The sequence below is a fragment of the Penicillium cosmopolitanum genome (assembly GCF_028827165.1).
Source record: "Penicillium cosmopolitanum strain IBT 29677 chromosome Unknown utg000009l:1.0-9042332.0:1.0-9050551.0, whole genome shotgun sequence".
NCBI classification, from domain to species: Eukaryota; Fungi; Ascomycota; class Eurotiomycetes; order Eurotiales; family Aspergillaceae; genus Penicillium; species Penicillium cosmopolitanum.
In genome coordinates this window covers 3,822,657-3,849,957 of record NW_026622679.1, presented here as the reverse complement: position 1 = coordinate 3,849,957, position 27,301 = coordinate 3,822,657, and the positions used below count along the sequence as shown (strand labels likewise).

The following is a 27,301-nucleotide window of genomic DNA, read 5'->3' as shown; positions in this document are numbered from 1 at the left end:
CACATTTTAATCACGTTTTACTTGTTTGTAGATCATGACTCAACATTGTCTATCAGAAAGATCAATACTAAATTAAGTACGAGGAGAGAGCTTAATATCTTGGGATAAAGTCGAGGGCTGGCCGAGCATTTGCTTTTTTAGGATAGATATTCAGGGTCTTTACTATACCAATAATAGTTAAAATGAAATTCGATAAATGAACTTGAAGTTGGAATTATGTGGTATATGGTATCCATGCTCCATCGGTATTTTTTTTGTCGAAATTCATAGTATTCATCCTAAGTAGTCCTCCAATAAACGACAAAAAGTACCTAGGTAACTTGAACCTCATCGAGCCTTGGCAGCAGCCACTCTTCGCAACTTGCCTGGTGGTAATTACCCCGTTGGATTCACTCATTTTGTTTGATGTAGTCGGCGATTCTGGGTCTCTTCTCGAAGACCTCCTTGAACTTAAGTAGAGCCTCCGGCAGGACCGACTAAACTCACCACAGTTAGCAAGCGGCCTAGATCAGAAGCGAAAGTTATCATACCGGAAGCGTTCCAGTTCTTCGATCATTATCGATAGACTGGTATATCGCGAAGTCGACGTAGGTGATCTTATCACCCAATAGATACGGTCCCTCAAAATCCGAGTAGTACTGTGCAACAAGGCTGTAATATCCCGGCACATATTTATCCTTGTACTCAGGCTTCTTTTCGCTTAGGTTCGCAGCCCATTTCGACTGTTTTGATTAGAATTTCTTGTCGCACACTACTAACTACTAGTAGTCATATGTCAAACAGCAGACTTACTCTCCAATCAATATAGATGTCCGAAACAGCGTCCACAACATATTTCTCCTGGCTTGTTTTCCCGTCATATCCGCCCAGGTCGCGTGCGAGGTATCGTAGAATGGGAATGTGCTATTACTGTCAATTATTTCTCCGATGCATTGGTTGAACTTTTAGCTTACCTGTATGAGGATCTGGCCCTTGTATTCGAGCGCAGGAAGCTTGCCTGTCCGAGTGAGGCCTTGATTTTTCAGGGTCTCGCTCTGCTGAGGCCACGTCGCATCCCACGGATAAAGAACGGTCTTAAATTCAATTCCAGCATCTTTGAGGAAAAGACTTTATGTCGAATGTTATGATCAGCACGAAGCTCCGGTCGCGATGGGGTGACTCTTGGGGTACCTGGGCGAACTCACTTGACAACTTCGCCACGCCCTAACCGGCCAATGTCGAGGTAATGGTAGACTAGAAGATCCTTAATCGTAGCCATGGTTTGTTTTGCAAAAAGTTCTCCGAAAAAGGCGAGAGGGGCACTGATGAGAAGTACTATGAGGGGTAGGGGAATCAGAAACGGCTATATAAAGGTGAGGAGTCTCAGGATTGGGAAGGTTAATAGCCAGAAATTGTTACCCGCTTTATATTTCTGTGTAATAGGCCTACAAAATGCGTTGGCTGTCACCATGCATGGACTCTCATTACAAATCGCGCATTCTTCTCTAGCTGTAATATTGTTGTTTTGGTGATAAGCACTGTTGAGCGAGATAAGCGAGTTACGCGAATTACACGAGGGGAGCGAGGAACGCGAGAAGACCGAGCAAAGCGAGGAAAGCGACCATTCGCAACAGGCAAAGGATTTGGTGTGAATTACTTCAGAACTTCCCCATTTCTATTCCAAATAAAGGCCTGAATATTTTCCACTCGGACAAGCACATAACACAACCTTGAGGGCTCAAGTATCATCGCACAGCATCAACGCATAAGCATGTAAGTGGTCAGACCTCCTCCCTACTGTGGCTTACATTCTTACCGCAAAATAGAATGTCATCAGCAAAAAACCTGGAATTGAAACTGTGGTTCTCACCCCGATCATGCTCCTTTGTCCCGCATGTTGCTCTGTGTGAAGCCGGGCTTAAGGCAGAGCTCATTCTCGCCGAAGCGGGGACGAAAGAATTCAAATCGCTGAATCCAAAGGGCCGCGTGCCAGTCTTAGCGATTGGCGATGATATTATCACTGAAATGTCGGCCGTGCTGACTGGGATATCTTGGCTCGCGCCGGAGGCACATCTCTTTGGACGAAGTCCATTGGAGACTATTCGTGTATACGAGTGGCTGAATTATTTGTCTACCACTGCCCATGCGCAATCATTCGCGAGCGTCTGGAGAACAGAGAGATTCACAAACGACCCTGATCTATATCCTTCAATCCAGTCCCGAGGAGTAGAGAACATCAGGGATGTGTATGCGCTGATCGAGGGGAAGCTTGCAGAGAGTGATTCGAACTATGCAGTGGGAAGCTCTTTCACAGTTGTTGATCCATTTCTCGTTCTACTTTATCTTTGGGCAGGAAGATTGAGTATTGAGATGGAAAATACCTATCCCAAGTACACTTTGTATGTAAATAGTCTTTTGAGGAGAGAGTCGGTGATTGAAGCTGGCAAAGTTCACGCGAATCTGGGTGCATAGGGATTATCGAAGACCTCTAACCCACGGATGGAAACAGATGGATGGACTGAGAGCTGTACATACGCCTATTTCAAGCAAACTTCTGGTGTTTCAGGCTCATTAAAACCTCTGTTCAATTTGGTCGGATAAGAAATCGCAATCGCAATGTATAGTGAATGGGGGATGAGGGAGAATTCTCACAAGGCGCAAAGCAGACAATGTAACCCAAGGCCCGATCTGTCGAAACCTTGAACATAAGTTACAAAAATAGAAAAGCCGAATGTCCATTGATTGCGCAACTCAAAAACTTGTAGACCTCGGGATTTGTAATTTAGTCAATTACTACAGCATGAGGTTCCAGGCCGTGGCTCAACAGCTGTGGCGTTCTATAAATGATGGGCCGCGCCCCTGCTAAAAATCATGATCTCATCGCCCTTTACTCTTCTTCTTCCCCAAATAATCGGACCGATCTCTTTTTTTCCATAAGCTGTCTGAAAAAGCTCTTTTGCTCCCACAGAAATTTTCCAGATGGCTGTCGCACTTCATGGATGGCACCCTGGTGAGGTCGCCATACAGCGCCACCTCGGCTTTGCAGATGCGGTGAGCGATAGCTGGCCAATCGTGGCAAGAAGTATGCCAGATCAGCATCGTCTTTTCCACACGTCAAATTTGAATTTCATACCTGTCACCACAATCGATAAACATGGCCGTCCTTGGGCTTCTATTATGGCTGGACCAGGCGGCGAAATCGGCTTTGTGACGAGCCCAAGTCGCCAAACATTATCAATCGTCGCTAGGTTATGGGACGGTGACCCAATACTGGAAACTGTGGCTGCATGGATGAAAGACTCTGGTATATATGAGACTGACAGTCACTTGATTGCTGGTTTGGGTATTGAATTCTCGACGAGGAGGCGCAACAAATTCGCTGGAAGGATTGATGACATCCACCCCTTGGAAACTCGAATTTTCGATTTGAAATCAATGTGAATGAAGCTCTAGGGTAAGTAATAACCTATTAATCTTCTAAACAATATCCGGTTTTCGTTCCGCTTTAGTTGACTAGATCATCCGCAGAAACTGTCCTAAATACATCAACGTTCGCAAATTGGTCCCATTCGCACACGCACGACCAAAGGTCGTTCATCAAGTCGAGCAACTACAACAATCCCAGAGGCTTCCGCAGGATTTGATTGATTTTATCTTGAACGCTGATACCATATTTGTGGGGTCTATTTACAAGTCTCAGAAGTCAACAGCATCTCAGTTTCCGTCGCACGCAGGAATGAATGCCCGGGGTGGCCTACCAGGATTCATCCGGGTAAGTCCATCTGACGGGCGTACCATTGTGCTGCCTGACTACTCCGGTAATCGATTTGTCTCAAGTCTTGGAAACATCGAGGCCACGGGTCTGGTTGGATTCACTATAGTCTCATTTACAACAGGAGATATCCTCTACCTGACCGGCACGGCCAAGAATATCATCGGTCAAGAGGCTCTCAAAATAATGAAAAAAACATGCTGCAATCACGGTTATGGAGGTCTGCGGCTTCACTTTCGTGAAAGATGCCCTGCCTCTTCGCCAACAAGCCGGAACCTCGGTCGAGCGAAGTCCCTACAGTCCAAAGATCAAGTACCTTGTTGAAGAGTCCGGAGCAGAATCAGGCGAGAATGCGGACTATAAAGCTGTATTGGATAGTGCGGTACAGTTATCTGAAGATTTGGCCGTTTTCAGATTCAGTGTTCCTCCCCACAAAGGATCAAAAAGGCTTGAAATCCGACCCGGACAGGCCATCGTTCTAGACTTCATGGATTGGATTGGACCGCCACAATACCAGCACATGTCTAACGCCAAGCCAAGTCTCATAAACGATGACAGAATACGTACCTGGACAGTTTCAAGTGCCCACGAAGATGGTGAAGCATCTTGGTTCGAATTGACCATGCGCGAACTCAAAAATGGTGCAGTAACAGGCGCTCTATTTGATATCTTGAGGCAATCCAATAAGCAATATGGGACACCAATCACCCCAAGAAAACCCGTCGTCGTCGAAGTTGTTGGCATCACGGGCGACTTCTATCTTGGGCAAACTAATATCAATGCGCTGTGGGTAGCGGGAGGAATCGGTATAACGCCTTTTTTGTCAATGCTGAGTGCACTTTCCACGCGAAATCGGCCGGGCGGGTGTGATATAACACTGGCTCTGGCAACAAGAGAGCCAGCTCTCATGGTGAACCTACTGAGACCGCTCCTTGCCAATCTACCGTCGGACATTCGAATCGTGATTGATATATTCACGCACGTGAATGAGTCCCAACTGGATAAAACTCAGAGGGAAAGCCAGAAACTGTTTATTCATCGCGGTCGGATTCCCGCTGAGTACTGGATTAAGACTGCTGAGAATAAAAATGTACTGATTTGTGGCCCGGGCGGGTTCGGAGACTCGGCGACGGAAGGATTGCAAGCCGCTGGTGTGTCTTTGGAGAGAATACAACGGGAGGGGTTCTACTAATTATCCAGCTTCTGTCAATTAAGGTATATTAATAATGAAAAGTAATTTCTTTCACATGCATTCAAAAAATCAACTTCCCAATCTGCTTAATGTAAATCTCATGCTTCAACCCCAATTTCAAGCAGATGACGATTCCCAGCAATGTGGTCCTGGATCACTTGATTCAAATCAAACTCTGTGACACAACTCCAGTCCAACCACTTCTTCACAATAGGCTGTTCCATAAGCCAATTGGGAGAAAAGGGCTGCGGGTATATCTCATAATCGTCAATGGAAGGCTCAGAATCATTGGTTGCATCTAACCAATGCGCAACTTTAGAAAGAGCGAATTGCGTGTCATTGTCATTTTCACTTGAAGAGCCTCTGAGACGTCCGTAATATGCTTCGAAGCTTCGACCGTCGATATCTGGGATAAAAACGGCGATCGTTCGCATGGAAGGGTGTACGAAACTTGCCCCGTCGGAAGAGAAATGCAGATCTCTCGTTTTGAGTTCTTCGAGCGATAACAAAAGATCAAGTGTTGCCGCAAATTGTTTGTTGTGGAAGAGTCCCTCTGGGCCAACGTTTTCAAGCTCTTGGATGATCCAACGAAGCCACGGGGCTGAAGGACAACAACGGCCCGCTAGATAGAGTAATGGCGAAAACCCAATCCTCAAGTTCTCGCACATTATCATTGATAGGGAAGAGGATCGATGCGAGATCGTCAAGGCGGTTCTTGTGTACCGTAGTAACTCATAGACATGGAAGTATGAATCTAATTCAATTTTGCGGTCTTGGTCTCCTAGAAGACATAGCGCCCAGAGCAGGCGCGCCTTGTAAAAGCTGTACAGCGCTAAGACAAGGCAAGACTCCCACGATGTATGCTTGTGAGGCAGTGGCGGAAGTGGAAATTTACCCAGCCCCTGGTATGAGAACTCATCAAAGTCCGATTGGGAGTCATCTGCTTTCAGCGTTTGGAATAGTGTTGAGTTGTATGTCTTCCAATCATCTAGAGCTTGTAAGAACGCTAGGATCTTATCTTTCGACGTAGTCTTGTAATGTGCGGCATAAACACACCATATTACGTGCTTGAGATCAAGATCTGCGGAGGTGAACTCCAGAAGTTGTTGGATCAATATTGAGGAAGAACTTGCTCCCAATTCAAAGAAGGAAGCAGGAAGATTGACCGTCAGCTTTTCTGCATTCGACAGAAAGTTCGGTTCCAATGGGCTAGGGAATGGTCTCACGATGCGACATATCAACTCCAAGTCGCGAAGGGAGGACTCAACCGGCAAGATGAAGTGGCTGGTCGGGTGGTTATCGTGTGATTGCATTGAATGCGAATAATATTGAGTGACTTGAGTATGGCGAATGGCGGCCGGAATATTTCCGGAAAGGCACTATTACCTGTCATTAATTTCCAAGGACGCCATTTATGAAGGCTCTCGACATACCTCGATATATGCCATAATAATCAGAACGCCGACTGCCAGAGGTGTGGGGTTCTTTTTCTGATTTATTTCCCTTGATACCCCTTCAAGCGCTCTGATGTACGTTTGGATGGCACTGATTTTCGTGTCTAATCCGCGATCGTGGTCGCTACCACCTTGTTTCGACAATAACAAGGTTGCGCGATGCATAGAACCCAGGGCGACGATAGCATCAAAAACCCATTCGGTCTCCCATGCCGCTTCACACAAGTAATCTCTCCAGAAATGAAAGCTCTTTGGTGCGAACAAGATCGTTGATGTTCTGTAGAGATATTGGTGGTATCCGAGCATATCGCGCGCTCGGGAGTGAGGCCGCTGAAATGGATTGGGATTGACCGGCAACGCCATCAAGGGCAATCCGTCTTCGCGAGTTTTCGGCTGCAAATATTCATGATTAACGAGACTTGCCGGGGGTGAAGCAACGCCATTATGTGCCTCTGTTGTAGTTGTGCTTTGTCCCGGAGGTCTGGTCTTCAGCCGCCGCTTCTCCGCGTATCCAGAACACTCTATATTAGCAACCTCACAGCGTTCACAGTCTGGCTTTCTCTCATCGCATTTCACCCGTCTGGTGCGACATGTCAGACAGCCCGTCCTCCTCCTGCGTTTCTCGGTCATTGTGTCCAGGGTAAGACCAGGAGAGCGGTGTTGGTTGGTCGGACTAACCAGGCTACCTGACTTCAGAGTCTAGCATATATCTTGCTTCGAGTCTTTTTGAAGTGTCTGTCACTTCAAATAGCAGTTACAGACATAACTAGAGACATGGGGCGTTGGTTATCAGCGTGGCAATGGAGAGTTGTCAGGTTGAAAAGTGATTAGTAATACAAATACGGAGCGGCAGGAAATATCGATGCCTTAAATATTTGGCCTTGTTTATGTTAACTAACTTACTAGTTATTAGCCTCATGCAACAGCACTACTGTCTCGCCTTCTCTGGTAATTGAAAAAATTTATTAAACGCATAAAAGGGCATTTTCAAATATCCCCTCTCCTAAAATCATCTGAGTGCCACAAAAGTTGGCCACATCCAATATTCAGCTACTCAACATCTGAGTGTCTCATGCCTTATTCTCAACTGTCTCAGTGGTAGCCTTTTCCGAATCTCCGGAAAGTCTTGCGTCGGCATTCTCACTTGGACTACCCGTATCCTTTAGGGTCGTTTCCAAATTTGCAGACCCAACGCATTTGTAAGTAGCAAACTTTCGAGCTGGAAGTTGTAGTTCAAACTGGAACTGTCATTAGCACCGCGTAAGGTATAAAATCAAAGAAAATCAAACTCACCATTTCATCAATCTCTTCGAGTGTGCGACCTTTCACTTCAGGCAGATAAAAGAAAATAAATGCAGCGGCGATGAGACATGACGGGAACCAGATGTAACCGTATTTTGGCCTAGGAATCATAATAAGCTTCCACTCATAATACCTAGACTAACCAATCGAGCGATCTTCTTACCCCCAATTTAGCGAGTCAGGATTGATGAAATACGGAGCCGTGAATGTGCATAGCCACTAAATACTCAGTCATAAATCCGACTTTTGTGAGAACTGTATGTGTTTTTAGATGGGACTCACTGCTCCGAGGAACCCAATGGCTGCAGCCAGGCCAAATGTATAGGATCGAAGGCGCTGAGAAGGGAGCTCTCCGCCAGATACCCATGCATATGTCGAGACCATTCCCTAGTATTCCATGTCAATATTTCCTTCTCTCATTCATGCATGTGGACAAGAATTGGCCTACATTGTATCCAAAAATGAAGATGACAGACAATCCAACAATTGCCTTACCCGTTGCCTGAGTACCCGGATGAACAGTGTACAACGCGGCGATGATCAACTGGCTAAAGCCACAAATTATAAGTCCAACTGTCAAAAATAGCCTTCTGCTTCCAATTTTAGTGATGACTGCAATGTTGATCATAATAGCCACGACGCCGATCGCAGTTAATATGCAGCTGTTCTCGAATGCATTGCCAACATCCGCCATTTCAAAGAAGTAAGTTCCGTATGCTATTAGCAAGAAAAAATTAGCAATTTTCTCCCCTTTTAGTTACGGGCCTGGGAATTTGAACACACCAATCATGAACATTGCGCCGGAAGCCGCCTGCGTACTCACAGCCGCAACGGACAATATTGTTCTCCGGCGATCGACGGGATTCGAAAACATATCCCAAACTGATACACCACTAGCCAGGTCCATTTCCAGTCTTATGGCGTCATTGATTTCCTGCATTTCCTTTTCAACAGTTTCCTCATCAGGCCTCAGCCACACTAGTGCCTTGCGAGCTTCCGCTTCTTTCTTGTGCTGCATTAACCATCGGGGCGATTCAGGGATAAAAAGCATTCCGGTACATAATATCGCAGGTATGATAAATATCAGACCTAGCGGAATGATATAACTGTTTTTCCCATCTATCTTCGCTGTGAAATTGTCGATAACCGTTCCGAGTAGAGAGCCGAAGGAAGTCCAGAATTGAAACAAGCCTAACATGAGACCGCGGTATCGAGCTGGTGAGCATTCCTAGAGAATTTCATTTAGCCTGGCACCAGTAAATCCTCTTTTATCGATACGGGAAACGAACTTGGATGTACAGCTGCGAAAAGGTCATCAAGAATCCATTGCCCAGTCCGATAACCAGACGACCAGCGTAAAGACCTGCGATTGAATCCGTAGTCATCATCACCACATTCGCAACGTAAATTAAAACAACTGCGATCCAAAGGCATGTCTTTCTTCCAATATAAGTAGCTGTAGGTCCTATTCAAGTTCCCTGTTGTCAATTTCTGCTAGTGCCTACTCCTTCTAGGAAAACCTACCCGCTGAGCACGATCCCACAAATGCACCGAGGGTCATCAACGAAGAGATCAGTTGCTGACGCTCGTGGGGGATATTCCATCCAAGTGAGGTATTTGGAGCCGGCTCCCCAAAGACCTGAATTTCATTACCCTGGTCAGCGAGTCATCGGTCGTGGAGGAAAAGTCGACATTCTCACCTTCAAGAACCCAACCATTGCCTGGAAACCTCCAATGAGAGTGAAATCAACACCATACTGAAAGGGAGACATGGTAATCAATGAGCAAGCCATCAATGACTTCCAATGAAGCCGCAGCCCATTCTTCTCTTGATTATCGCCCATCGTGAGTATAGTCTGGAAATGTGACCAAAAACAATAGTGACCGACGAGGATGATAAATAGGAGACATCACTCCAAGCCTGCCTTCGAATGAGTATAATCTGCTCATTCATGATTGGCTTCAATGGAATGAACGCCTCATTCTGGAGAATATACCGAATGCGTCGCATTGCTGGCCTGCCCCAGTGGTGGCGTATTACGATCGAGGCCTTCACCAGATCATCTGTGGGGCCATGCGGAGATTTGAGGTCTTGTCTCTGTAAAGACGGGTGGAAATGAAACTGTCGGTCCCATGACTGCCTCTTGCATTCAACCGAAGCAGGCGCTGAGTGGTTGATTGTGAAGGAGGGGATGCGCGGGTGGATTCAACCGACGTGGTGGTTAGGACGTATCGACTTGTAACTTGTTTCAGCCAATTTCCGGAGCGTATGAAGCAGCTCATTGCCGATCCAACCCCTCTCCTATCTTTGGCGCCAGGATGGCTTTGGGCGTCGTGGCTGCGTGGCTGCGTGAAGAAAGGAGCTTGGGCTCCCCGGAACTGCAGCTACATCGGCAGTTGGATTATTCTGTTGATCCCGGTTTCTATCGTATTTCTCTTGTTCTATACTAGTCTTCTGGGGAAGTGGGTCATCAATTCATGTGTTCACTTTGCTCAAACTGTCATTTGAACGGCAGGTTGTGGGGAAGATCAGCAACAGAATGTGGAGAAGCGGGCCTCGGGAATTTCTGGTAATCTGGGGAAGTGGAGGGTTTCAGACGAACAGCTTACGTTGACTTAGCTCTGATTTTTACTGACTAGATTGAGATGGCGGAGGGGAGTGCTTTCCTGGAAGACTGCTGGTGCAGTGAAGCTCGTATCAGATTCACATTTCGACCAAAACTGCAGTTGATTCAGACATGAAACAGGTTGTATTGAGCCAACAGAGAGTCTATGACATTTTAGGAGAAATTGTATCATCACAAGATATTAAAAGTGCAAATATAGTTTCTACCGCCATTCAGGCGTCATGAGTCAATTGCCATACACCCTGGCTAATATAGACCCCCAAGTGCGAAGCAACCCTCCACTCCTTCGGCGCTTCCGTTGCGAATTGCAGAATTTGCCTATAAGTCAGACCATCCACATTCTTCGCGTCCTGGTTCGCCCCCAGCTCACACAATTTTGCAATCGCGCTATGCTCACAATTCCGTGCTGCTTTGTGTAGCGCTGTCTCGAAAAGAAGCGCATCCCTAGCATCGATAAAGACATCTTGTTCCATCAGTAATTTGATACCTGGAATCCATCCTCCTGCCGCAGCTAGATGTAACGGGGTCACGCCTTCAAGCATGAGACTATTCGGATCCGCACCATGCTGTAGAAGCATCTTCATACATTGCATTGTCTTATTCGCGACGGAATAGTGAAGCGGGGTCTTTCCTTCAGGTTGTATGGTAGGAAGCTCGATCAATGCCCCATGATCAATGAGGAGTTGCAATACCTCTACAGAATCCCGAGATACTGCTCCATGTATAGGTCCCCAGCCCTTTCCCGATCAAAAAAATCAGCATCTGACACATCCTTAAGAAACTTGGAGGGGGCGAAGAACGAACATCTTTATAGCTTCTGACATTGACATCCACCCCTTTTGATAGTAGTAACTTAACTATCTCGGCATTACCATTTTTACATGCCACCGAGAGCGGAGTACCCCCGGCTGTCGTTCTCACTTGCGGATTCGCTCCATGCTCCAAAAGCAACTTCACAATCTCTAAATGACCGTACTCCGTTGCCTGCCACAGCGCAGTTGCACCACTGTGACGATAGGGACTTTTACCTCCAGCCCACCCGGTAACACTCCATTGACGAGCGGATACAGATGCCCCGTGTTTAAGCAGAATTTTCACACTCTCAAGTTGGCCCTTTTCAGCAGCGTGCGACAACGCCGTGCGGCCTTTTTTGTCGCGCGCATCAACATGAGCATGGGTCAATATAGCTTTTAGGAGTAATCCACCGCCTTGCATAATAGCAACTCTAATATCCTTAGCTGCCTCGGGGCCAGATGGTAGATTTTGCCTGCTTTTCTCCTCGGGGTCGACCGAGTATCTAGGGAGTGTCGTTGTTCGTTGCTTCATCGTCTGGGTGCGCGACAGCTTTCACTGTGCTAGCATATTCGAGCAAGGAAGTGCCAACATCTGGATTAAACTCGACTTTTCCTTGAAAATTCCTATCTCCAAATCCTAGAGCTGACTTTGTCGAGATTATCCTGTCCACTGGTTAGTCTCATTGAATGAATGAACCGTGAGCGATTAATATGCGTGCATGTGCTCTACATACAAAGTTACATGGCCCATAGCATTACCAAACGTAGATTTCGTCCGTTCAAGCTCCAACGACAACGCAAATACCTCCCTCCGTCTAAAATACCACAGTACGCCATTCATGCGAGTTTCGACGGTCCGGGGCGAATCCGTACTGCCAGTTTTCAGATCCGGGACGAGGTCTCAGTTTTGAAATACGGCTTCATCTTTTGCTGTATGCGGTCCAGGGCAATTTTGCAGTTCTCAATAGGGCTGAGTAGAGTCAGAACAGCGTGGCTTATCTCTGGATCCTCGTTGACCATATTGAAGACGTCGCTGCTGCTTAACGATCTTTCGAGGCTGCTGACCAAAATCTGGAAGGATAAAATGTCGTTTTTTATCGCACTAATTTCATTAGGGGCATTCTTGATAGTGGAAAATAGATCGTGCGCTGTCATGGCGGCTTGACCAGCCATTTGGGCGACTTGGAGTATAGCCGCGGCTGCGCTGATGCCGTCCATCATATTTTGTTATGATTTATTCCGAATACTCTGGAGGTGTACCTGATTGTCTTGGCAATATATAAGAGAAGAAAAAAGGGTCCAGAAAATTTGTCATCCAAACAAGCACTTGTATTGCGGGGGTTGGAGGGGCTCATCCCTCAGGGGGCGGTGCATCCTAACTAGTGCAAAAATACACCAGGAAAGGGAATGATCAATGGCATACACCTATTATTAGAGGCTGTACAGGGCTATGTAGTTCCAACGGGTATTGAGGCTCTGCAGGCAGGCGAATTTAGTCCTGTCTCCTTTCAAACTGTCGGCCTGAGCTCTGTTCATGTACGCAATATAGAATGGACTCGGTGAGTAGGAAATTGAAGCCCCCAGAGGCAAAGAAAGTAGAACATCGAATAGAATAAAAGACTAGCAGCGGTCATATCTCATCATCTTCGTAAAGCCCAGCCAGTGTATCCAACAGCTACTAGTAAAAGAATAGAGGCAGGTTTTGCATCCAAAGAATCTTGATACGCGCTGATGTTCTGGAAAGCTTCCCGCAACCCAAACCATGCCATAACACCTCGTCCAAACAGCATCGAAATCAAACCTGAATGATGCCATGCCATAAGCAAGCAGTGGATCATTCACAGGTACTGCAATGATTCTCACCTCAAACAATGGTTTTATCCGTCAGTGAAGAGGACACAGTCCCACAAAGGTGATATCACAAGAAAGTTAACTATCTCATCCGTTCTTCCTTCAAGTATTCGGCGGACCGATCGGAACCCCTAGAGCCCCAGCCGCCCACGGATTCTGCATGACACGAGCGTTGAGGGCGTTAACGTTAAAAGTATTGTCCTCGGCGACATCGTTGGGATTTCCGCCCGGCCCAGACGGGGGTGAGGAACTGAGTGTCTCGCGACAGGGCTCTGGGTTGGAACTGGGTGGTGACCCATATATGCACCGCCAGTGACATTCCCTTGGTTCGGGAAGAAACTCTGGTTCAGAGACCCGCAGCTCGTGCACGTGAATTCAATTTTGAAATTCGTCATAAGCATCTGGGTAGGAACAGCGGCGGGGTGGTCGCTGCGTGATGGATGGGGGTAACCGGGTGGTTTGGGATGGTGCTCTGGTCCAGCCAGGGGCAAGGCAAGGGGGACAGGGACAGCTTGGTATCCAAGTGCTGGTTGTGATACCATGGGCTGTGTATCATTATTCAATGGAGTTTGATTGGGGGTTCCTATGGGCGGTGGTTGCGGTATCTGTGGGCGAATGGCTTGGGCGGTGCCGTGGGGCTGTGGTGGGGGATGTGGTAATTGAGACGCATGGTTCTGTGGGGAAGGAGTCGAATTCATAGCTTCGTCGTCCATTAATGTTGACGGGAGTGGCTCTGGGAGCCAGCGAGTCTCAGATATGGCCCGGTACGATGGTTCGGGGTCTTCCTGTGATTCGGGTTGGGATTGAGATGACGATTGCTGATCACCTACACTCATTTCCAGGTCCAGACTGTTATCAGCCTGACTATCAGCTTGTCGAGGTTGGAGCTTAATCAAGGCCCGTTGCGCCTGTCTCATGGAAATATCGTATCCGTGATAACGCTTCACAGCATCGACGACCTCCTGTCCTGTAATCTTGCTTTTCATGTCAAAGAGCTTTGGGATTTCTGTCAACAAGAAACGAACATGAGAGGCTTCGGAGCGCGCCGGGGTCGCTGCCGGTGTCTCTGCACTCCTTCGACAGCTGTGACTGTCTTGTAGACTTGTGATATAGGTCGCGTTCTTGTTCGAACGGCAGACCACGCGAAAGTAGCAATTTGTGCCCGAGCGACAACCAATCACCACACTCTTTTTGTTGCTTCGCATCACTCGAAGCTCCCAGTGTTGTCTGACTGATATACTCCGAATCACTGTCTTGAACTCGTCAAGAGAAGAGAATCGCTGGCCCACGTGGAGCCCGGAGTACATCTCAGTCATGTCGGCGAGGGCGGAGCACGCAGCAAGGAAGAGAACGACAGAGCAACTGAAATTTCAGCCGCGACGGCGCAGGGGACAACTTCCATCAGGGTTTGGAGTGTGAATCGCACAGCCTCGAGTTCACGGGCTTAAGGACCTCAGGGACGCGTGCTCGTTCAAGTGCGGGAGCGTAGCGGAGCGCGCGCTGAGGAATGTTTAGCCTGTCATGGAGGAGTAATATTAGCGAAGGAAGGAATGTTTATCCAACGCCCTGGATTAAGATTGAAAGTTAAACCAGGGAGAGGGAAGTGAATGAAGTGGAGGAGGTTGAACTCGAACTCTGGGGAAAGCAAAGAGTCCAAAAGGTCGGGGAAACTGCAGACCGCTCGCCTTTCTTTCACTTTCACTCTTCACCTTCACCCGGACACCTTAAAGAAGTTGCAACAGCACTTCTTAAACAACCACAGCAGTCGGGTTCACCGCAGTCTTCTTATCTAAGCTACAGTCTCGCCTTTGCTGTCCCTTTGTGTATCTCAATCTCCAGTCATGGCTTCCTACGGCCTGCTGGGCCAACAAGAAGAAGGTCGAGTTCGATCCCGCCAACCCAGGCCAACCGCAACAGCAACAGGAACACCTCCAGCTAACTCCAACTAGATGCCCTTCACAAATCGCGCCTTTTAAACGTCGAAGAAAAGCCCTTTAAGCGCATCTCCAAGCGCATCCTCAACCCAGAGTCCCTCGTCATCTCCAACACCCAAACCGCAACCCCTCCACCAGAAGACTCCTCCTCACCCTCCACCTCAACATCCACCGAAAAGCAAAAACGCCTCGACGAATGGCGCCATTTCCGCGAAGATGTAACCCTCGACTTCGTCGCCTTTGAAGGCAGTATCGCACGCATCCAATTCCTCCTCACCAGCAACGAGAAAGAACGCGAGCGCTACGCGACAGAAAAACTCCGCATTCTCGAAACTATGCAATCCGTCCGAGGCAACACAGCCGAACTACGCGCCCAACTAGACGAAGCGCAGCGATTACTCGCATTACGGAAAAGCTACGACGAACTTGCCGAGAAAATCACTAGTAACCGACTGCTCAAGCCGCGCGAAGACCAGGAGGCTAATTTGCACAAGCTTGAGTCGGAAATTACCGAGCTGGAGAAGGAGAGCAAGGACTATGCTATGACTTGGTCTGAGCGTCGTGAGCAATTTGGCCGTATTGTTGAGGAAGGTATGCAGCTTCGCCGGTTGATTCGTGATGAGAAGGAGGAGGTTGAGCGAAGGGAGGGTATGCAGGAAGGGGAGGATGGGGATGAGGGTGATGTCAATTCCAAGGGGAAGATTAGTGCCGCGAATAGTCCTCGTCCTGAGGCGGAGGGGGGTTCAACTCCGTCGCAGAGTCAGGATGAAAGTGGGCGGTTGCAGGTTGAGAAGGGAGCTGGGAGTACGAGGGGGGTGTCACCGCTGCGAAATGCGACTAGTGCACAAGGCGAAAAGTCTCGTTCTGATCAGGAGGATACGAATATGCTGGATGAGGGTGAGGTGAGAGACGAGGAGGCGGGCAACCACTCTGATGAGCTGGAGGAAGGCGAAGAATTGCCCGATGACCGAATGGGGGGAGAGCACATGGATACCACTTGAGGATTTCAATCCAAATGTATATTACTACTAGCATGGAGTTTAGGGTCTGGATAGGGCGTTGGTCATCGATCTGGTCATCGGTCACTGGTCACTGGTCACTGGTGATCCGAAGTTTCAAAATACATGCATTCAATTTTGAGTTATTATGGATGCCTAGAAGCACCTGGGTATTTTCTTCACTCAATCATTTTTGATCCATGAGGGACTTTACTCAAGAAATCTCCCGCTCAGCAGTCTTGGCCTTTGCGATGGCTTCTTTCGCAGCGGTGATGTGCGCGACGTTGCTCTCAGCACCCTTCTGGCCCTCCTCGGTCTATAGCAGGGTCAGTATTGATCAATATCAGGTTACCTATTTATGACCGGGAAACAGTTTTCACTCACGATCAAAGTCGCCAGCTCTGCCACGGTGTTGACGAGCTTGGCCTTCAGGGAAGGCAAGACCTTCTTGGTTTCCTCAAGGGCGAGGTGCTAGAAAATATCAATCAGCTGCTTTTCAATAATCCGATACATGACACCAGCCACAAAGCTATCTCATGAAAAATGGGCCTAATGGATGGTGAGAACACCATGGTGCAGACATACCTCTTGCTTAATCATGTACTCCTGGTTCTCATCTTCGCCGCCCTGCGCACTCTCCAGCTTCTTGATACGCGCCTCCTGTTGGATCAGCTCGTTGTGATAAGAAGCCTCTTCCTTGACCAGGCGAATGACCGAGGAGGTGGTAATTTCAAGTTGAGAGCGAGGAGCCATGGTGATCGAGATAGAGCTAGTGGGTAGTCAGTATGTTTGACAATGCAATCGATTTCGGGTGATGAGGCTAGCCATGGATTCAAACGAGGCTGGTTTCACCGCGTTTGAATTCAGGCACAGTGACAGCCAGTTCAATCAGTCTGCTAGCATGGGCCATGCAAATAGCAGCTGGCGAGGATGATCCATGCAGCATGCCGCGGGGTCTCGAGATATTGTATAATGTACGATGTACAAGATCAAGGCCCACCTCAAGCCTCTGAACTGAACGTCGAATATGTGAAGTTAGATATGAACACTCACATTTAGAAGTTGTTAATTTTCTTTCCGTTTCCTTGTGTCACTGGCAATTCGTAATGCTGATTGATTGTGGCCAAGACTCGTTGAAGCGTGCCCCTCTGATGGCACGTGATGCGTGATGTCAGGTTTGTCAGGTTTGTATGCAGTCACGTGCGTAGATCATGTGATAGACTACTCCTACTCCGAGTATAAGATGAATGCAAATGTAAATGCAAATGCAAATACAAATACTGAAATATCGAGGGTCTATAAATATCACATCTGCCTTACGGTCTTCAATCGAAGCTTCACATGTTGCTCGTTAATTGGTGTACAGCTGATAGTCGTCATGCAGACAATGCAATACAGTAATACGAGTATAATAGGGACCTCGGGAGTAGTTACCAGGCAGACAAGGCACTCGACTCAATACCAGTATTTGCTACAGAAACCGAATATAATTCAGTATCTTCCTCATTTAGGCTCTCAACAAAACGAGTAATACTGTTAATACTGCCTCTCCCATCTCATTGTTCACTTCAAATCACCTCAGCCACCCGACATGGTCATCTGGCCGCAGCCACGGCCAATAAGCGGCCGCCTCGAAGCTCCTGGCCCGGCCCTGCTCTGCTTTGCCCTGCGCTGCTCCACTCCGCCCGCATCAGAGAACCCCCAAGGCCCTCATCAATTATAAACCCATCCCCAGTTCTTTCCAGTCGGGCTATTTTCAACTCATTGTATACTTCCAATGTCACCTTTACACCTTGCATAACCCGGTCGAGTTTGCTGTCTTAAGCCGACCATGCCAGCCCCAACCCTCAAACAGCTGGCGACAGCGACAGCGATCAAGCATGTTAAGAGTAAGTGGTTGGAATATACTCTTCTATCAAGCCATCTGTTCTTACAATCTAATCTATTTCTACCCTCATTTAGTGCTGGACGATATCGGCAGCCTACCCTATGCCCTTGCTCGTCCGATGCTGCTCAAAGTCGACAACCCCGAGAAGCTGGTAAGTGGCACATAACCAAGGAACATCTCCTTTCCTCCCATGATCTTGATCTTGGTACAGATATATACCATTTTATATACACCACTCCTTACAAACCCATGCTAATACCCTCCCCCTTTCCTCCGATCTAGCACTCAATGGAACTCCTCTCCCCACACCTCGCCGAAGAAGACCAAGAAATATGGCTCGAGTTCATAAAACGCGACATCCCCCAATGGGATACCTACGATATCCCACGACACTCCAACCAGTGGTACGAAATATATTGCGACCTCCGCGAAGAAGTTCAACGCTCCCTCGACGCCGACGCCGAGAAACTAAAGATGGCCATCGACGGCATCCAATCCCAAAAGGCTCGTCTCACGCCCAAGATCATCGCCGGGCCCCGTGGCAAACACAGACCAAGCATGAGACAAATCTATGCCTCCAAAGATCGCAAAATGGGAGGAATCCCGCCTGTCAATAAATCCAGCAACACCTCCTCAGTCTCGGACTCCTCCTCGAGCTTCACCTTCGGCGGCTCCGCCCGTGTCTCCGGCTTCGGCTCCGCGGGTTCCAAACCACCCAAGAAATCCATATTCGCGCCCCAGCGCAGAAATAATGCCCTCGCAATCCCAACAAAACACCTCAGCACCCGCGCTTCCCGCGTAAAGCAGGCTCCACGCTCACTGATCGAAGAGCATCGACGACCCATGGACCCACCCGCGTCAGCATCAGCATCAGCATCAGCATCAGCATCAGCCTCATCCTCAACATCGCGACGTGACATAAATGCAGGCGTTCTAACCCAATCAAACGGACGAATTATGCAGGTCAACAAGCCCGTTCCATCCAATCCAGCCTTCGGTCCCAAAAGTGCCGCGCTAGCGGAACGAGAGGCCCGTTTGCAAGCTATCGCTTCGGGCAAACCTCTCCCCAATGCTGATTCAAAGAAACCCGCTCCGTCGGGAGATGGACCTTCATCACCAGCTAAGAGGCCGATTCTTAAACGTCGTGCTGTTTCTCCGCCGTCATCAGCAGCCCCTGCGACTTCCCAGGCTTCACCACCGCCAGCGGCGCCGGCGCCTCGTCCGGCTGTTATACGGAAACGTCCGGATAGTGTTTTTATTCAGCCGAAGCGGAAACGGGTTGGGTGAAGAGGTGCTTTTTTGATAGTTGTATCATTTTGGGCTGAAATTTTCCAGTTGGATTTCGGATATGTCCTTCTTTGAAGGAAGGAAGGTCTGTGGTATTTGACGACTAGAAGCTATAAACCCTCCTCTGTGTTAGAAAAGAGGCAATCATTTGCCGAAAATCCGGTCGTCTTACCGGGTCATTATATTTCACCGACAGAGGCCATCACAACTCCACGCGACGGAATGACTTGAACGTGAAATATGCCGTCATTGCTGCTGCTGCTGCTGCTCTGCGAATACCGACTCCCAAGCATCGACATCCCTCACTCACTCGCCACTCGCATTAGAGAAATGAGGTTCATGTGGTATACCACCGCTCGACTTATTCGATTATAATCATTGTCATCAATGACCGAGTCCAACAATATCACCACACATGGCAACGGAGTACAAATCCCAGCCAGGACCAACATATCGCGTTGCGTTTACCGCTAGCTAGGGTAGCGAGCTGACGTCAACTTGCGATCGATCATTCAACGCGACTCCGCTCTCATCGCATCGCATCGCATCGCATCGCCGATGCACTCATCGCTCATGTACATGTACATGTACCCCTCCGAAAAGTATCATATCTTCTCTCGAATACATTTTGGTATCTAGATAGACGTTGATAGCGGGATGCATCAGAAGGGTATATGTACAATTTTACAATCGAAATGACCTTGACTTTATATTTCATCCACGTGCACAACCTTAGGAATACACTGATGTGACATCCAGCTACCCGATCACCCTGATAAATGGAATGAACTGGGGTGGAAGGGAAAGGAATCCATGGAATAACAGACACGGTAGATAGTCAACTTCGAATTCCCAACTCCCCATGCCAAGCCAAGCCACGAATATAATTAAGAAAAGGAAAGCAAGTGCGAGAGCGATGAAACTAGAGAAATAAGAAGATCGAAATAGAAAAGAAAAACCGCTTAACAAAGATCATGATGGAAAATGCACATTTTCGCTCACACCCTAACTTCATTTCTTTTCATACTCAGATGACGAGGTCTGGTCTGTTCTGGTCTGCTGCTTTTAACTCAGTCGCATTGCTAAAAGGAAACTTGAACACATAACAAATGGTATCGGTATTGGTATCGTATCTCGGGGAACTGCCTCGCTTCAAGTTGCTTGCAACTTCCACTTTCACTTTAATTTCAACTTCTTCTTCTTCTTCGCCGCTAGCCTGTGGTGTCGTAGGCTCTACTATTAGGTACCGGCTCTTTGTTCTTTGTCTGTTTACAGACCACCGCGCAGGGCGAGAACAAGGTGCAAGGTTGCGCCGCCGGTTAGGGAGTATTCGGATGCTGTCTTGTCGTCTGCCCTGTTTTTGAGAAGGGGTGTCGGTTAGCTTGTTTCTTGTCTTTGTGTTGGTGTGGATGGGTGCTGTGCTGTAGCACGAGCGGAAGAGGAAATGTGAAGGTTCAGTGAGGGTGGGTGGGTGGATGGAGGAGGGCTGTACATTTGTTTTCCGCCAAAGATAAGTCGTTGTTGGACAGGGGGGATACCCTCTTTTTCTTCGACGCGCTCCTTTATCCGGGCAACCTGGTGTTTATATGGATTAGTTATCTGGCGGGCTGATTGGTGGTGTGGTGGGACTTGGGTGGAGGAATTCTGGCGTAGATTCGGCCGTCGCAGGTGGCAAGTGTGCAGACGGGTAGACGAAGATGGTAGGTAGGCAGGCGGACGTGTACTCACCTTGTAGTCGGGCTCGATGTCGAGCTCGATTTCCTTGCCGGTAAGGGTGCGGACTCTGGAAGTGGGGGTGTTAGCGGGTGGTGATCGGATGGTGCAATGGCGAGAGAAAGGGAAAGTGGAGGCTCACTTGATCAGCATCTTGGCTGGGTGATCACTTTTGTATTAGGAGGTAGAGCGAAGTGGCAAGGACAGTAAGGTTGGTGGGAAGAGTGGACTGTGACTGGAACTGGAACTGGAACTGGGGAGGAAGAGAGAGCCGCGTTGGCGGGGTCTGGTGGGGCGGCGGAAGCCTGATTGCCTGATTGATATTGAGGCTGCTGTGCTAAGTTGGATATAGTGGTGCCCATGTGTATTTTAAGTTTCTCTAGAATGGACCAGAGGGTCTTGTTCTTAATACTGAAAATATCGTAAAGCAAGTCCGAATATACCTGGTTGCTCTTAGTACTGCAGGGGGTCTGACGTGCGGGCCAGGATATTCTCCGAGAGTGCCGAGGTGGCTATAGTTGGAGATCTGTTCTCAAGTTGTTTGGTGTATTGCCAGTGGTTTCTACCAGTGTCTTTTTGGAAATGGGTCAAATATAGTATTTTTATTATAGCTTGAACTTAAATCTTCAGGTTTAAGAACTGCCCAGTGGACTCAAACGTAGTACTAATGTATCTATATATTACTAGTGCTTGAATATATATCGGAAGGGACTCAAGGTCCGGGAACTTCAAGTTACTCAACTTCGTTGATTGTCAATCTTGGAAGGTAATGCTACTACAGGATACCATATTAAATACTGCCTATGTACCACTAGTACTTGTACTAGTTGAACGAAATATCATATCCTGCCAGTGATAATTGGAATTAGAATCTAGTAGTTCTATAATCTACGGTATACTAGTCCGGGACGATGGATCACGTGACCATGACTCAGCAACGACCACTCCAACCAAAAACAGCTTAGCGCGTACCCGAATAGGGCCTAAGCGAAACGAATCCCACAACCCAAGTTATCCGCTCGATCTTCTCCGACCAGCGACAACTAACGACACCCACCACGCAAGCCGGCAAGTTCAGTCAAAATGGTAAGACACTTTCCTTCAGGTTTCCGTGTCATCCAGTCTCCGTTCGAAATACCTGGGTCCTCTGGGACCTCTGCATCCTCGTGAAGATATTGTGCGCCCGGGATCTCGAAATATGTGTGTGCGTTCAATGTGTGCGGCCAACCTCGAATTCAATTTCACCAATCACCCCCCGGACCGAGACCCTCGCAACCCGTCATAGCCTCCTACCGTCGTCGAGAAAATGAATGAATTGAGAGAGCGCTCGGTGGGAAAGATACCCCAATTCGATATCGACTCAAATCGACCAGACCAGATGGATCCAGACCCGAGGCGAAAGACCAAGCTGGTAAAAACTTGGAGAGGTGCGACCGGTTGACTGAGGGACAAGGGAACCAGAGACATGAAACCAAATCTACCACGAATGACCAATGGTTAATTTGTTACTCGTTTTGCTCTTGCTCTGGCTTCCCTTCTCCCGGTCCCGCGCCCGCACGAACCTAAACGCATGCACACACATATCCCGCACATCACACATCCCACCTGCGATCGCGATTTCGAACCCAGACTCGGAGACACTACAACCTGAAACCCTCCCACTTACGCGTGACCCGAAGCTCATACTCTACGTCTAGGTCAACATTCCTAAGACCCGCCGGACTTACTGCAAGTCCAAGGAGTGCCACAAGCACACCCAGCACAAGGTCACCCAGTACAAGGCTGGCAAGGTGAGCCAAAAACTCTCCCCGCGATCCGTGAGAACCAGCGCACTGATATTTTTTTCCCTTCCCTCCAGGCCTCCCTGTTCGCCCAGGGTAAGCGTCGTTACGATAGAAAGCAGAGTGGTTACGGTGGTCAGACCAAGCCCGTCTTCCACAAGAAGGCCAAGACCACCAAGAAGGTCGTCCTGCGTCTCGAGTGCACTGCTTGCAAGGCCAAGAAGCAACTCGCCCTGAAGCGCTGCAAGCACTTCGAGCTTGGGTACGTTTTTCTCTTCCCCCTCCGGCCTCTCTCTTCCTTCCGTATTACCTCCTCTGGAGATGGACCGGGTTTCGAGAGTGTATATTTGTTTTTGTGTGCGATTGGTGCTAATATTATTTCTTCTATAGTGGTGACAAGAAGACCAAGGGTGCTGCTCTGGTTTTCTAAGCGTGGAAGTTCCTTGTTCGGCTTGTGGGTTTCGCATTGCATCCTTCGCTGTGTTTGCGGAGGACATATGATGGCAATGGAAAAAAGGAAATAGGATTTCATACCTTCAAAACAACTCAATGATTACCATATGATGTTTGCATACTCGACTGTAGATGGGTGTTTGGTGTAGAATACCGGGAGTTTCCAATGTCTCGACTCTCCTAGGAATGACGGAGCCTGGAAGTGCTTTCATTGGTCTATGTCCTATTCCTGCTGTGAAATTATCAGGTCAAACTTGTTTAGGGTAAGCTTGGAGATCTGTACCTACTAGCTAGTAGATAGTAGGTACAAAGAAATGAAAAGCGAAATGCGCTATGACACTCACTAGTACTAGTGATATCAAAATCCAGCGCTCTTCTTAATTATCCCCAGAACCGGCATTGCGATCTCTTGCAAATGCTTTCCCATATGGACAATAAGTTCTTTTTCGCTTCTCAGGTTATCTCCACAGAATTGACAACGTTCTTCACGTGGTGGTTCTTTTCGGTAACACTGCTCAATCATTTCCCATAAAGTTTCCATATTCGTTTCTGACCGAACCTTGTGCTCTCGTACTAAGTGTTGGATGAGGTTATCCTTGCGCGGGGAAGTTAGCCCACACTCTGGGAAATAGCAGGCCCAAGCGTCCGGATGCCGGTGTCTTTCCATTTCATGTCGCACCCAGTCTGCTTTGCGCTTGAACGTCTTTGGATCCGGACAGTTGGGAAAGGTGCATGTATAAGGTTGTACGTCCTCAAACACATGCTTCGCCCAATCAGAAGGTTTGATGAACTTCTTAAGCTCGAAGCAGATGGGACACTCAAACTGGGCCGGCAGTCTTTGAACAGGTGGCAGTGGAACACCAGGAGGAAACTGAAGCACGCAACTTGTTTCTTCCCCAGAAGTACAGTTTTGGTAGGAATTAACGAGAATATTGCGCCCCTGGTGCACTGTAGAATCCTGACGATATGGGGCCGACGCTGCATCAATCCCTGCAGCAATACAGTGCTCACCTGATCGGCACGAGTGAGTTTTGATATCTTGAGAGTGCTTTTCCCGCATTCGAGCGAGTCTTTCATAGCGTTGACATTGCTCTTGCGCCAGGCGCTGGGCCAGAGCGGGCTGCAGCTGTGGATACAACTCTATGATCTGTGGTAAAAATTCGTCCCTGGAAGGGAAGAGAAGAGGCAACGGATCAGAAGATCTCGCAGGTAGTGTTTGCTCAATGCCAGTGCTTTGGGCTCCCTTCTGGCTGCCGCTGTCTTCCTTTGGCACTTCGATATCGCCACCAAGTGCTCTGCGCTTCGGCTGTGACCCTGTCTCTGAATATGGAGTTTCAGAACGCGTGTGCCTAGTAGGCACGTCTCTGGGAATCAAAGGTGCTTTTGACAAAATCTCCTTTATATGCGCAAATATGGGCTTTTGGGGGATGGAAAAGACTGTTAGTCCCGTGGAAGGATCAGGGTAATAGGGGTCTGCCCCGGCGCGAAGAAGAAGCTCCACTACCTCAGGATTCCCTCTCCAGCATGCAACATATAGCGGTGTAGACCCAAATTGCCCTCCAGGGGCATCGATATCGATGTCAGGAGATGCCTCAAGGATAGCCTTGACGACTGGGACTAGGCCAAAGGACGCGGCATAGTACAGCGGGTGCGTCGTTTCGATCATTTCGACATCGACATATGGTGTTAGGGTCTGCACCCAAACGCCGAAATTACCACGACGAGGGAGAGTCCGCGAACTAAAAAGCTTATCCACGATCTGATGGTCGTGGTAATCAAAGTTTCGCGACTGGCCGTGACTGGCCCAGAAATGTGCAGCATATTCTAGAAGAGGGTGCTTTATCTCACGCTCAAGAATTGAGTCAATAGAATGCACGTATCCGGACTGAAAATTATCGAGGCATAGATATGTGAGGCAGTTCCGCATTAAAGTCTTACCCGCGATTGATGGATTTAGACTGAAGTATTGCACACTAGAGGAGTTTATCCACTCAGACGTGAGGAAATCCTTGACAGAAGCGTGAGCCAAGTTAACCTTTCCAAATTCATCCTGGATGATGAGTCCTTGACAAATTTCGAGAAGGATCAGAGGAGATATGAGCTTTGTATCTTCATCAACAACCGTAGATGTCTCCTCCAGAACGACTGCTTCATTCAGCTCATCCAATGTAAGTGATCGATTTGAGAAACTGAGCCATAAGAAGGCAGCACGGCTAATCTCCCAATCATTCTCGGAAATCCTTTCCAATATGCTGACATATGTATCTCGCAAGGACCTTGGTAATGTTTGCAGAGCCTCTCGGATTTTCTTGACGGTTCTGAGCGATCTTAGACTATCCAAAGATAATTGGACCCAGCGAAATCTATATAGGAATAGGTCAGCGGCGCTCATGTCACACGAGTGTTGGACTTACGATCCATCTGCACCTTTGGTAATGACCTCCCAAATCTGATCCTTTAGGTCCTGGCTTAATCTCTTCAACATATCGTCGTCTTCTAGGGTGAAACGTATGAAGGTGTCGATGTCGTCTTTCATGCTTCTCACACTCATGTTCATAATGCTGGCTTGCTCTACCGAGGACGTATAGGCTGTGCCCGTGAGAAGGACACGCATATTTGGCAGCTTGCTCTGAATCCTTGAAATGGACTTCAGGATGGTCTCCGAGTGACAGCTCTCATTAAGCGCGTCCACGAGAAGGACGACGGGCTTGTCTCCAGACATGTGTTCGATGATAGCATCTTCAATATTAGCAATGTCGAGTGGGTGTTTATGTGCCCTCGAATTTGTTTTCGCTTCATAGAGAGGCCAAAATCTTTCTAGTATTGACGGATTTGACCCAGAGAGCTGAGCTAGAATTGATCCTAATATGTTCGTCGGATCTTGAGTTGCCACATCGCCAAATGAGCAGTAAAAGTAGCCAAATGTCACATCCTGGACATCTGCCGACATTGAAATCAGCTCATCGACAGCGTGTGAGCTATAAGATATTAGTCAGATTTAGTGCATAAATAATATGTATAATAGACCTACAAAAGTATCGTTTTTCCTGACCCAGCTATTACGCAGTATTAGAGCATTCTTACTAATATACTTGAAAACAGAAAGCTCACATTTGCCCAAGATAAAAAGTGTCTGCTGATACGCATCGTGCCCCCATAGCCATTCTTTGAAAATAGTATCAATGAACCATTTTCCTGTTTGATCCAGTCGCGCTTTCGAAGCTCGTAGATGAAGACTAGTCGGACTGATTGGAGCCAGCCATCGGCAAATGTCTTGATGGGCATTAGAAAACTTTTCGTCTTTCCGAATTTTCAAGTTATCCTCTAGCGACGTTGTAAGATCTCTGAATTTAACATGCAAATCGCGGTGAAGAGCATTGCTATCACTTGTGAAAACAAGCATCAAGCACGATTTCACCCTTTCAAGGCGAACAAGGTGGCCATCTAATTTTTCGCGGGTCAAAGGCCACTCTAACTTTTGTTTCAGTCGCTTGTATTTACTCGCGGGCTCTCCAAGGTCAAGGAGGAGAGACCGAAGCGTCTCATCCGTTTTTGCGAGAGTGGTCGTTAGGAATTCAGAGCTAGATGAGCCCAGCCTTTTCGATTCGGATAAGGGTTGGACTTGGGTGGAGATATGTTCTAGAATACCTTTAAGAGCAAACAACTCTTCACTTAGTTTTCGAGCGTCAGGTCTTGAATCCTTCACCGATTTAGTATACTTCATGAGGCTACCAATGATTTCGCCAACTGCGATTGTAAGTGCAGTTATAGAGAGAGGGTCCGCCATAATTGTCAAACCGTCAAGCCGCGGTCAATCCTGTCTGAAGAAGTCTAAGAAATCAAGGAGGTCGATCCTTTCTTTAGAAGGGGGGTTTAGGTGGGGTTCAGCTGACGGACTTTTTGAACCCCAGCTGAAAACCCGGACTCGAGTTAGCCGCCTGAATGTCTCGTATAACGTGACCGCCCATCCCACTTGGAAGATAAATGCTATATGAATAAGTGCCCAAGAAGCAGCGTGAATCTTCGTATCACATAGGCTCTTATTTTCCTTAAAACTTCAAAGAGCGTTCTCGACATGTGTCATTCCCGGGGGCGTTGGTACACTACAACTTGCCATGACGGATGTGTCAGCTAGCTGCCCAGCTGACGAAACTCAAGATGAATCTGAACTACTTGTAGCCAATGTATTTTATCTGTTCGGAATGATGTGGTTTCGGGCTTGCTGCCCGATTTCACGAGATTTGGTGGAATTATTGGGTTGAACATCACAGGCAAG

General features: G+C 47.9%; 14 protein-coding genes across 14 annotated transcripts; 5 read left to right on the top strand and 9 right to left on the bottom strand.

The window, feature by feature from the left end:
• Positions 1 to 389: 389 nt before the first annotated feature.
• Positions 390 to 1,258, bottom strand: N7509_009544 (glutathione S-transferase; the record flags this gene model as incomplete). The annotated part of the gene is made up of 5 exons (XM_056634181.1): positions 390 to 476; positions 531 to 722; positions 793 to 903; positions 954 to 1,107; positions 1,185 to 1,258. The coding sequence occupies 5 exons, from the start codon at positions 1,256 to 1,258 to the stop codon at positions 390 to 392; spliced, it is 618 nt and encodes a 205-aa protein (XP_056484801.1).
• Positions 1,259 to 1,806: 548 nt separating this feature from the next.
• N7509_009543 (glutathione S-transferase family protein) lies at positions 1,807 to 2,451 on the top strand (the record flags this gene model as incomplete). The annotated part of the gene is made up of 1 exon (XM_056634180.1): positions 1,807 to 2,451. One exon carries the CDS (start codon positions 1,807 to 1,809, stop codon positions 2,449 to 2,451), a length of 645 nt encoding a protein of 214 aa, XP_056484800.1.
• Positions 2,452 to 2,958: 507 nt separating this feature from the next.
• N7509_009542 (putative oxidoreductase, FAD-binding) lies at positions 2,959 to 4,943 on the top strand (the record flags this gene model as incomplete). Its single annotated transcript, XM_056634179.1, has 3 exons — positions 2,959 to 3,416; positions 3,508 to 3,917; positions 3,997 to 4,943. The coding sequence occupies 3 exons, from the start codon at positions 2,959 to 2,961 to the stop codon at positions 4,941 to 4,943; spliced, it is 1,815 nt and encodes a 604-aa protein (XP_056484799.1).
• Positions 4,944 to 5,041: 98 nt separating this feature from the next.
• On the bottom strand, positions 5,042 to 7,027 carry N7509_009541 (Zn(II)2Cys6 transcription factor domain-containing protein; the record flags this gene model as incomplete). Its single annotated transcript, XM_056634178.1, has 2 exons — positions 5,042 to 6,322; positions 6,377 to 7,027. 2 exons carry the CDS (start codon positions 7,025 to 7,027, stop codon positions 5,042 to 5,044), a joined length of 1,932 nt encoding a protein of 643 aa, XP_056484798.1.
• A 440-nt stretch (positions 7,028 to 7,467) lies between these two features.
• On the bottom strand, positions 7,468 to 9,543 carry N7509_009540 (Maltose permease; the record flags this gene model as incomplete). The annotated part of the gene is made up of 9 exons (XM_056634177.1): positions 7,468 to 7,635; positions 7,691 to 7,799; positions 7,863 to 7,918; positions 7,982 to 8,086; positions 8,148 to 8,416; positions 8,483 to 8,927; positions 8,989 to 9,062; positions 9,224 to 9,338; positions 9,400 to 9,543. The coding sequence occupies 9 exons, from the start codon at positions 9,541 to 9,543 to the stop codon at positions 7,468 to 7,470; spliced, it is 1,485 nt and encodes a 494-aa protein (XP_056484797.1).
• A 995-nt stretch (positions 9,544 to 10,538) lies between these two features.
• N7509_009539 (ankyrin repeat domain-containing protein) lies at positions 10,539 to 10,919 on the bottom strand (the record flags this gene model as incomplete). Its single annotated transcript, XM_056634176.1, has 1 exon — positions 10,539 to 10,919. The coding sequence occupies one exon, from the start codon at positions 10,917 to 10,919 to the stop codon at positions 10,539 to 10,541; it is 381 nt and encodes a 126-aa protein (XP_056484796.1).
• A 704-nt stretch (positions 10,920 to 11,623) lies between these two features.
• On the bottom strand, positions 11,624 to 12,341 carry N7509_009538 (ankyrin repeat-containing domain protein; the record flags this gene model as incomplete). Its single annotated transcript, XM_056634175.1, has 3 exons — positions 11,624 to 11,783; positions 11,855 to 11,935; positions 12,016 to 12,341. 3 exons carry the CDS (start codon positions 12,339 to 12,341, stop codon positions 11,624 to 11,626), a joined length of 567 nt encoding a protein of 188 aa, XP_056484795.1.
• Positions 12,342 to 13,102: 761 nt separating this feature from the next.
• N7509_009537 (uncharacterized protein) lies at positions 13,103 to 14,287 on the bottom strand (the record flags this gene model as incomplete). The annotated part of the gene is made up of 1 exon (XM_056634174.1): positions 13,103 to 14,287. One exon carries the CDS (start codon positions 14,285 to 14,287, stop codon positions 13,103 to 13,105), a length of 1,185 nt encoding a protein of 394 aa, XP_056484794.1.
• A 525-nt stretch (positions 14,288 to 14,812) lies between these two features.
• N7509_009536 (uncharacterized protein) lies at positions 14,813 to 15,906 on the top strand (the record flags this gene model as incomplete). Its single annotated transcript, XM_056634173.1, has 2 exons — positions 14,813 to 14,849; positions 14,921 to 15,906. The coding sequence occupies 2 exons, from the start codon at positions 14,813 to 14,815 to the stop codon at positions 15,904 to 15,906; spliced, it is 1,023 nt and encodes a 340-aa protein (XP_056484793.1).
• Positions 15,907 to 16,117: 211 nt separating this feature from the next.
• N7509_009535 (putative tubulin-specific chaperone Rbl2) lies at positions 16,118 to 16,656 on the bottom strand (the record flags this gene model as incomplete). Its single annotated transcript, XM_056634172.1, has 3 exons — positions 16,118 to 16,219; positions 16,288 to 16,374; positions 16,489 to 16,656. The coding sequence occupies 3 exons, from the start codon at positions 16,654 to 16,656 to the stop codon at positions 16,118 to 16,120; spliced, it is 357 nt and encodes a 118-aa protein (XP_056484792.1).
• A 1,078-nt stretch (positions 16,657 to 17,734) lies between these two features.
• N7509_009534 (elongin A domain-containing protein) lies at positions 17,735 to 19,078 on the top strand (the record flags this gene model as incomplete). The annotated part of the gene is made up of 3 exons (XM_056634171.1): positions 17,735 to 17,792; positions 17,866 to 17,942; positions 18,074 to 19,078. The coding sequence occupies 3 exons, from the start codon at positions 17,735 to 17,737 to the stop codon at positions 19,076 to 19,078; spliced, it is 1,140 nt and encodes a 379-aa protein (XP_056484791.1).
• Positions 19,079 to 20,347: 1,269 nt separating this feature from the next.
• On the bottom strand, positions 20,348 to 20,944 carry N7509_009533 (NEDD8 family protein RUB1; the record flags this gene model as incomplete). The annotated part of the gene is made up of 4 exons (XM_056634170.1): positions 20,348 to 20,432; positions 20,571 to 20,653; positions 20,807 to 20,861; positions 20,934 to 20,944. 4 exons carry the CDS (start codon positions 20,942 to 20,944, stop codon positions 20,348 to 20,350), a joined length of 234 nt encoding a protein of 77 aa, XP_056484790.1.
• A 930-nt stretch (positions 20,945 to 21,874) lies between these two features.
• On the top strand, positions 21,875 to 23,002 carry N7509_009532 (60S ribosomal protein eL42; the record flags this gene model as incomplete). The annotated part of the gene is made up of 4 exons (XM_056634169.1): positions 21,875 to 21,877; positions 22,489 to 22,581; positions 22,650 to 22,834; positions 22,963 to 23,002. 4 exons carry the CDS (start codon positions 21,875 to 21,877, stop codon positions 23,000 to 23,002), a joined length of 321 nt encoding a protein of 106 aa, XP_056484789.1.
• Positions 23,003 to 23,383: 381 nt separating this feature from the next.
• N7509_009531 (ankyrin repeat domain-containing protein) lies at positions 23,384 to 26,812 on the bottom strand (the record flags this gene model as incomplete). The annotated part of the gene is made up of 3 exons (XM_056634168.1): positions 23,384 to 25,388; positions 25,440 to 26,003; positions 26,118 to 26,812. The coding sequence occupies 3 exons, from the start codon at positions 26,810 to 26,812 to the stop codon at positions 23,384 to 23,386; spliced, it is 3,264 nt and encodes a 1,087-aa protein (XP_056484788.1).
• Between the last annotated feature and the right edge of the window lie 489 nt (positions 26,813 to 27,301).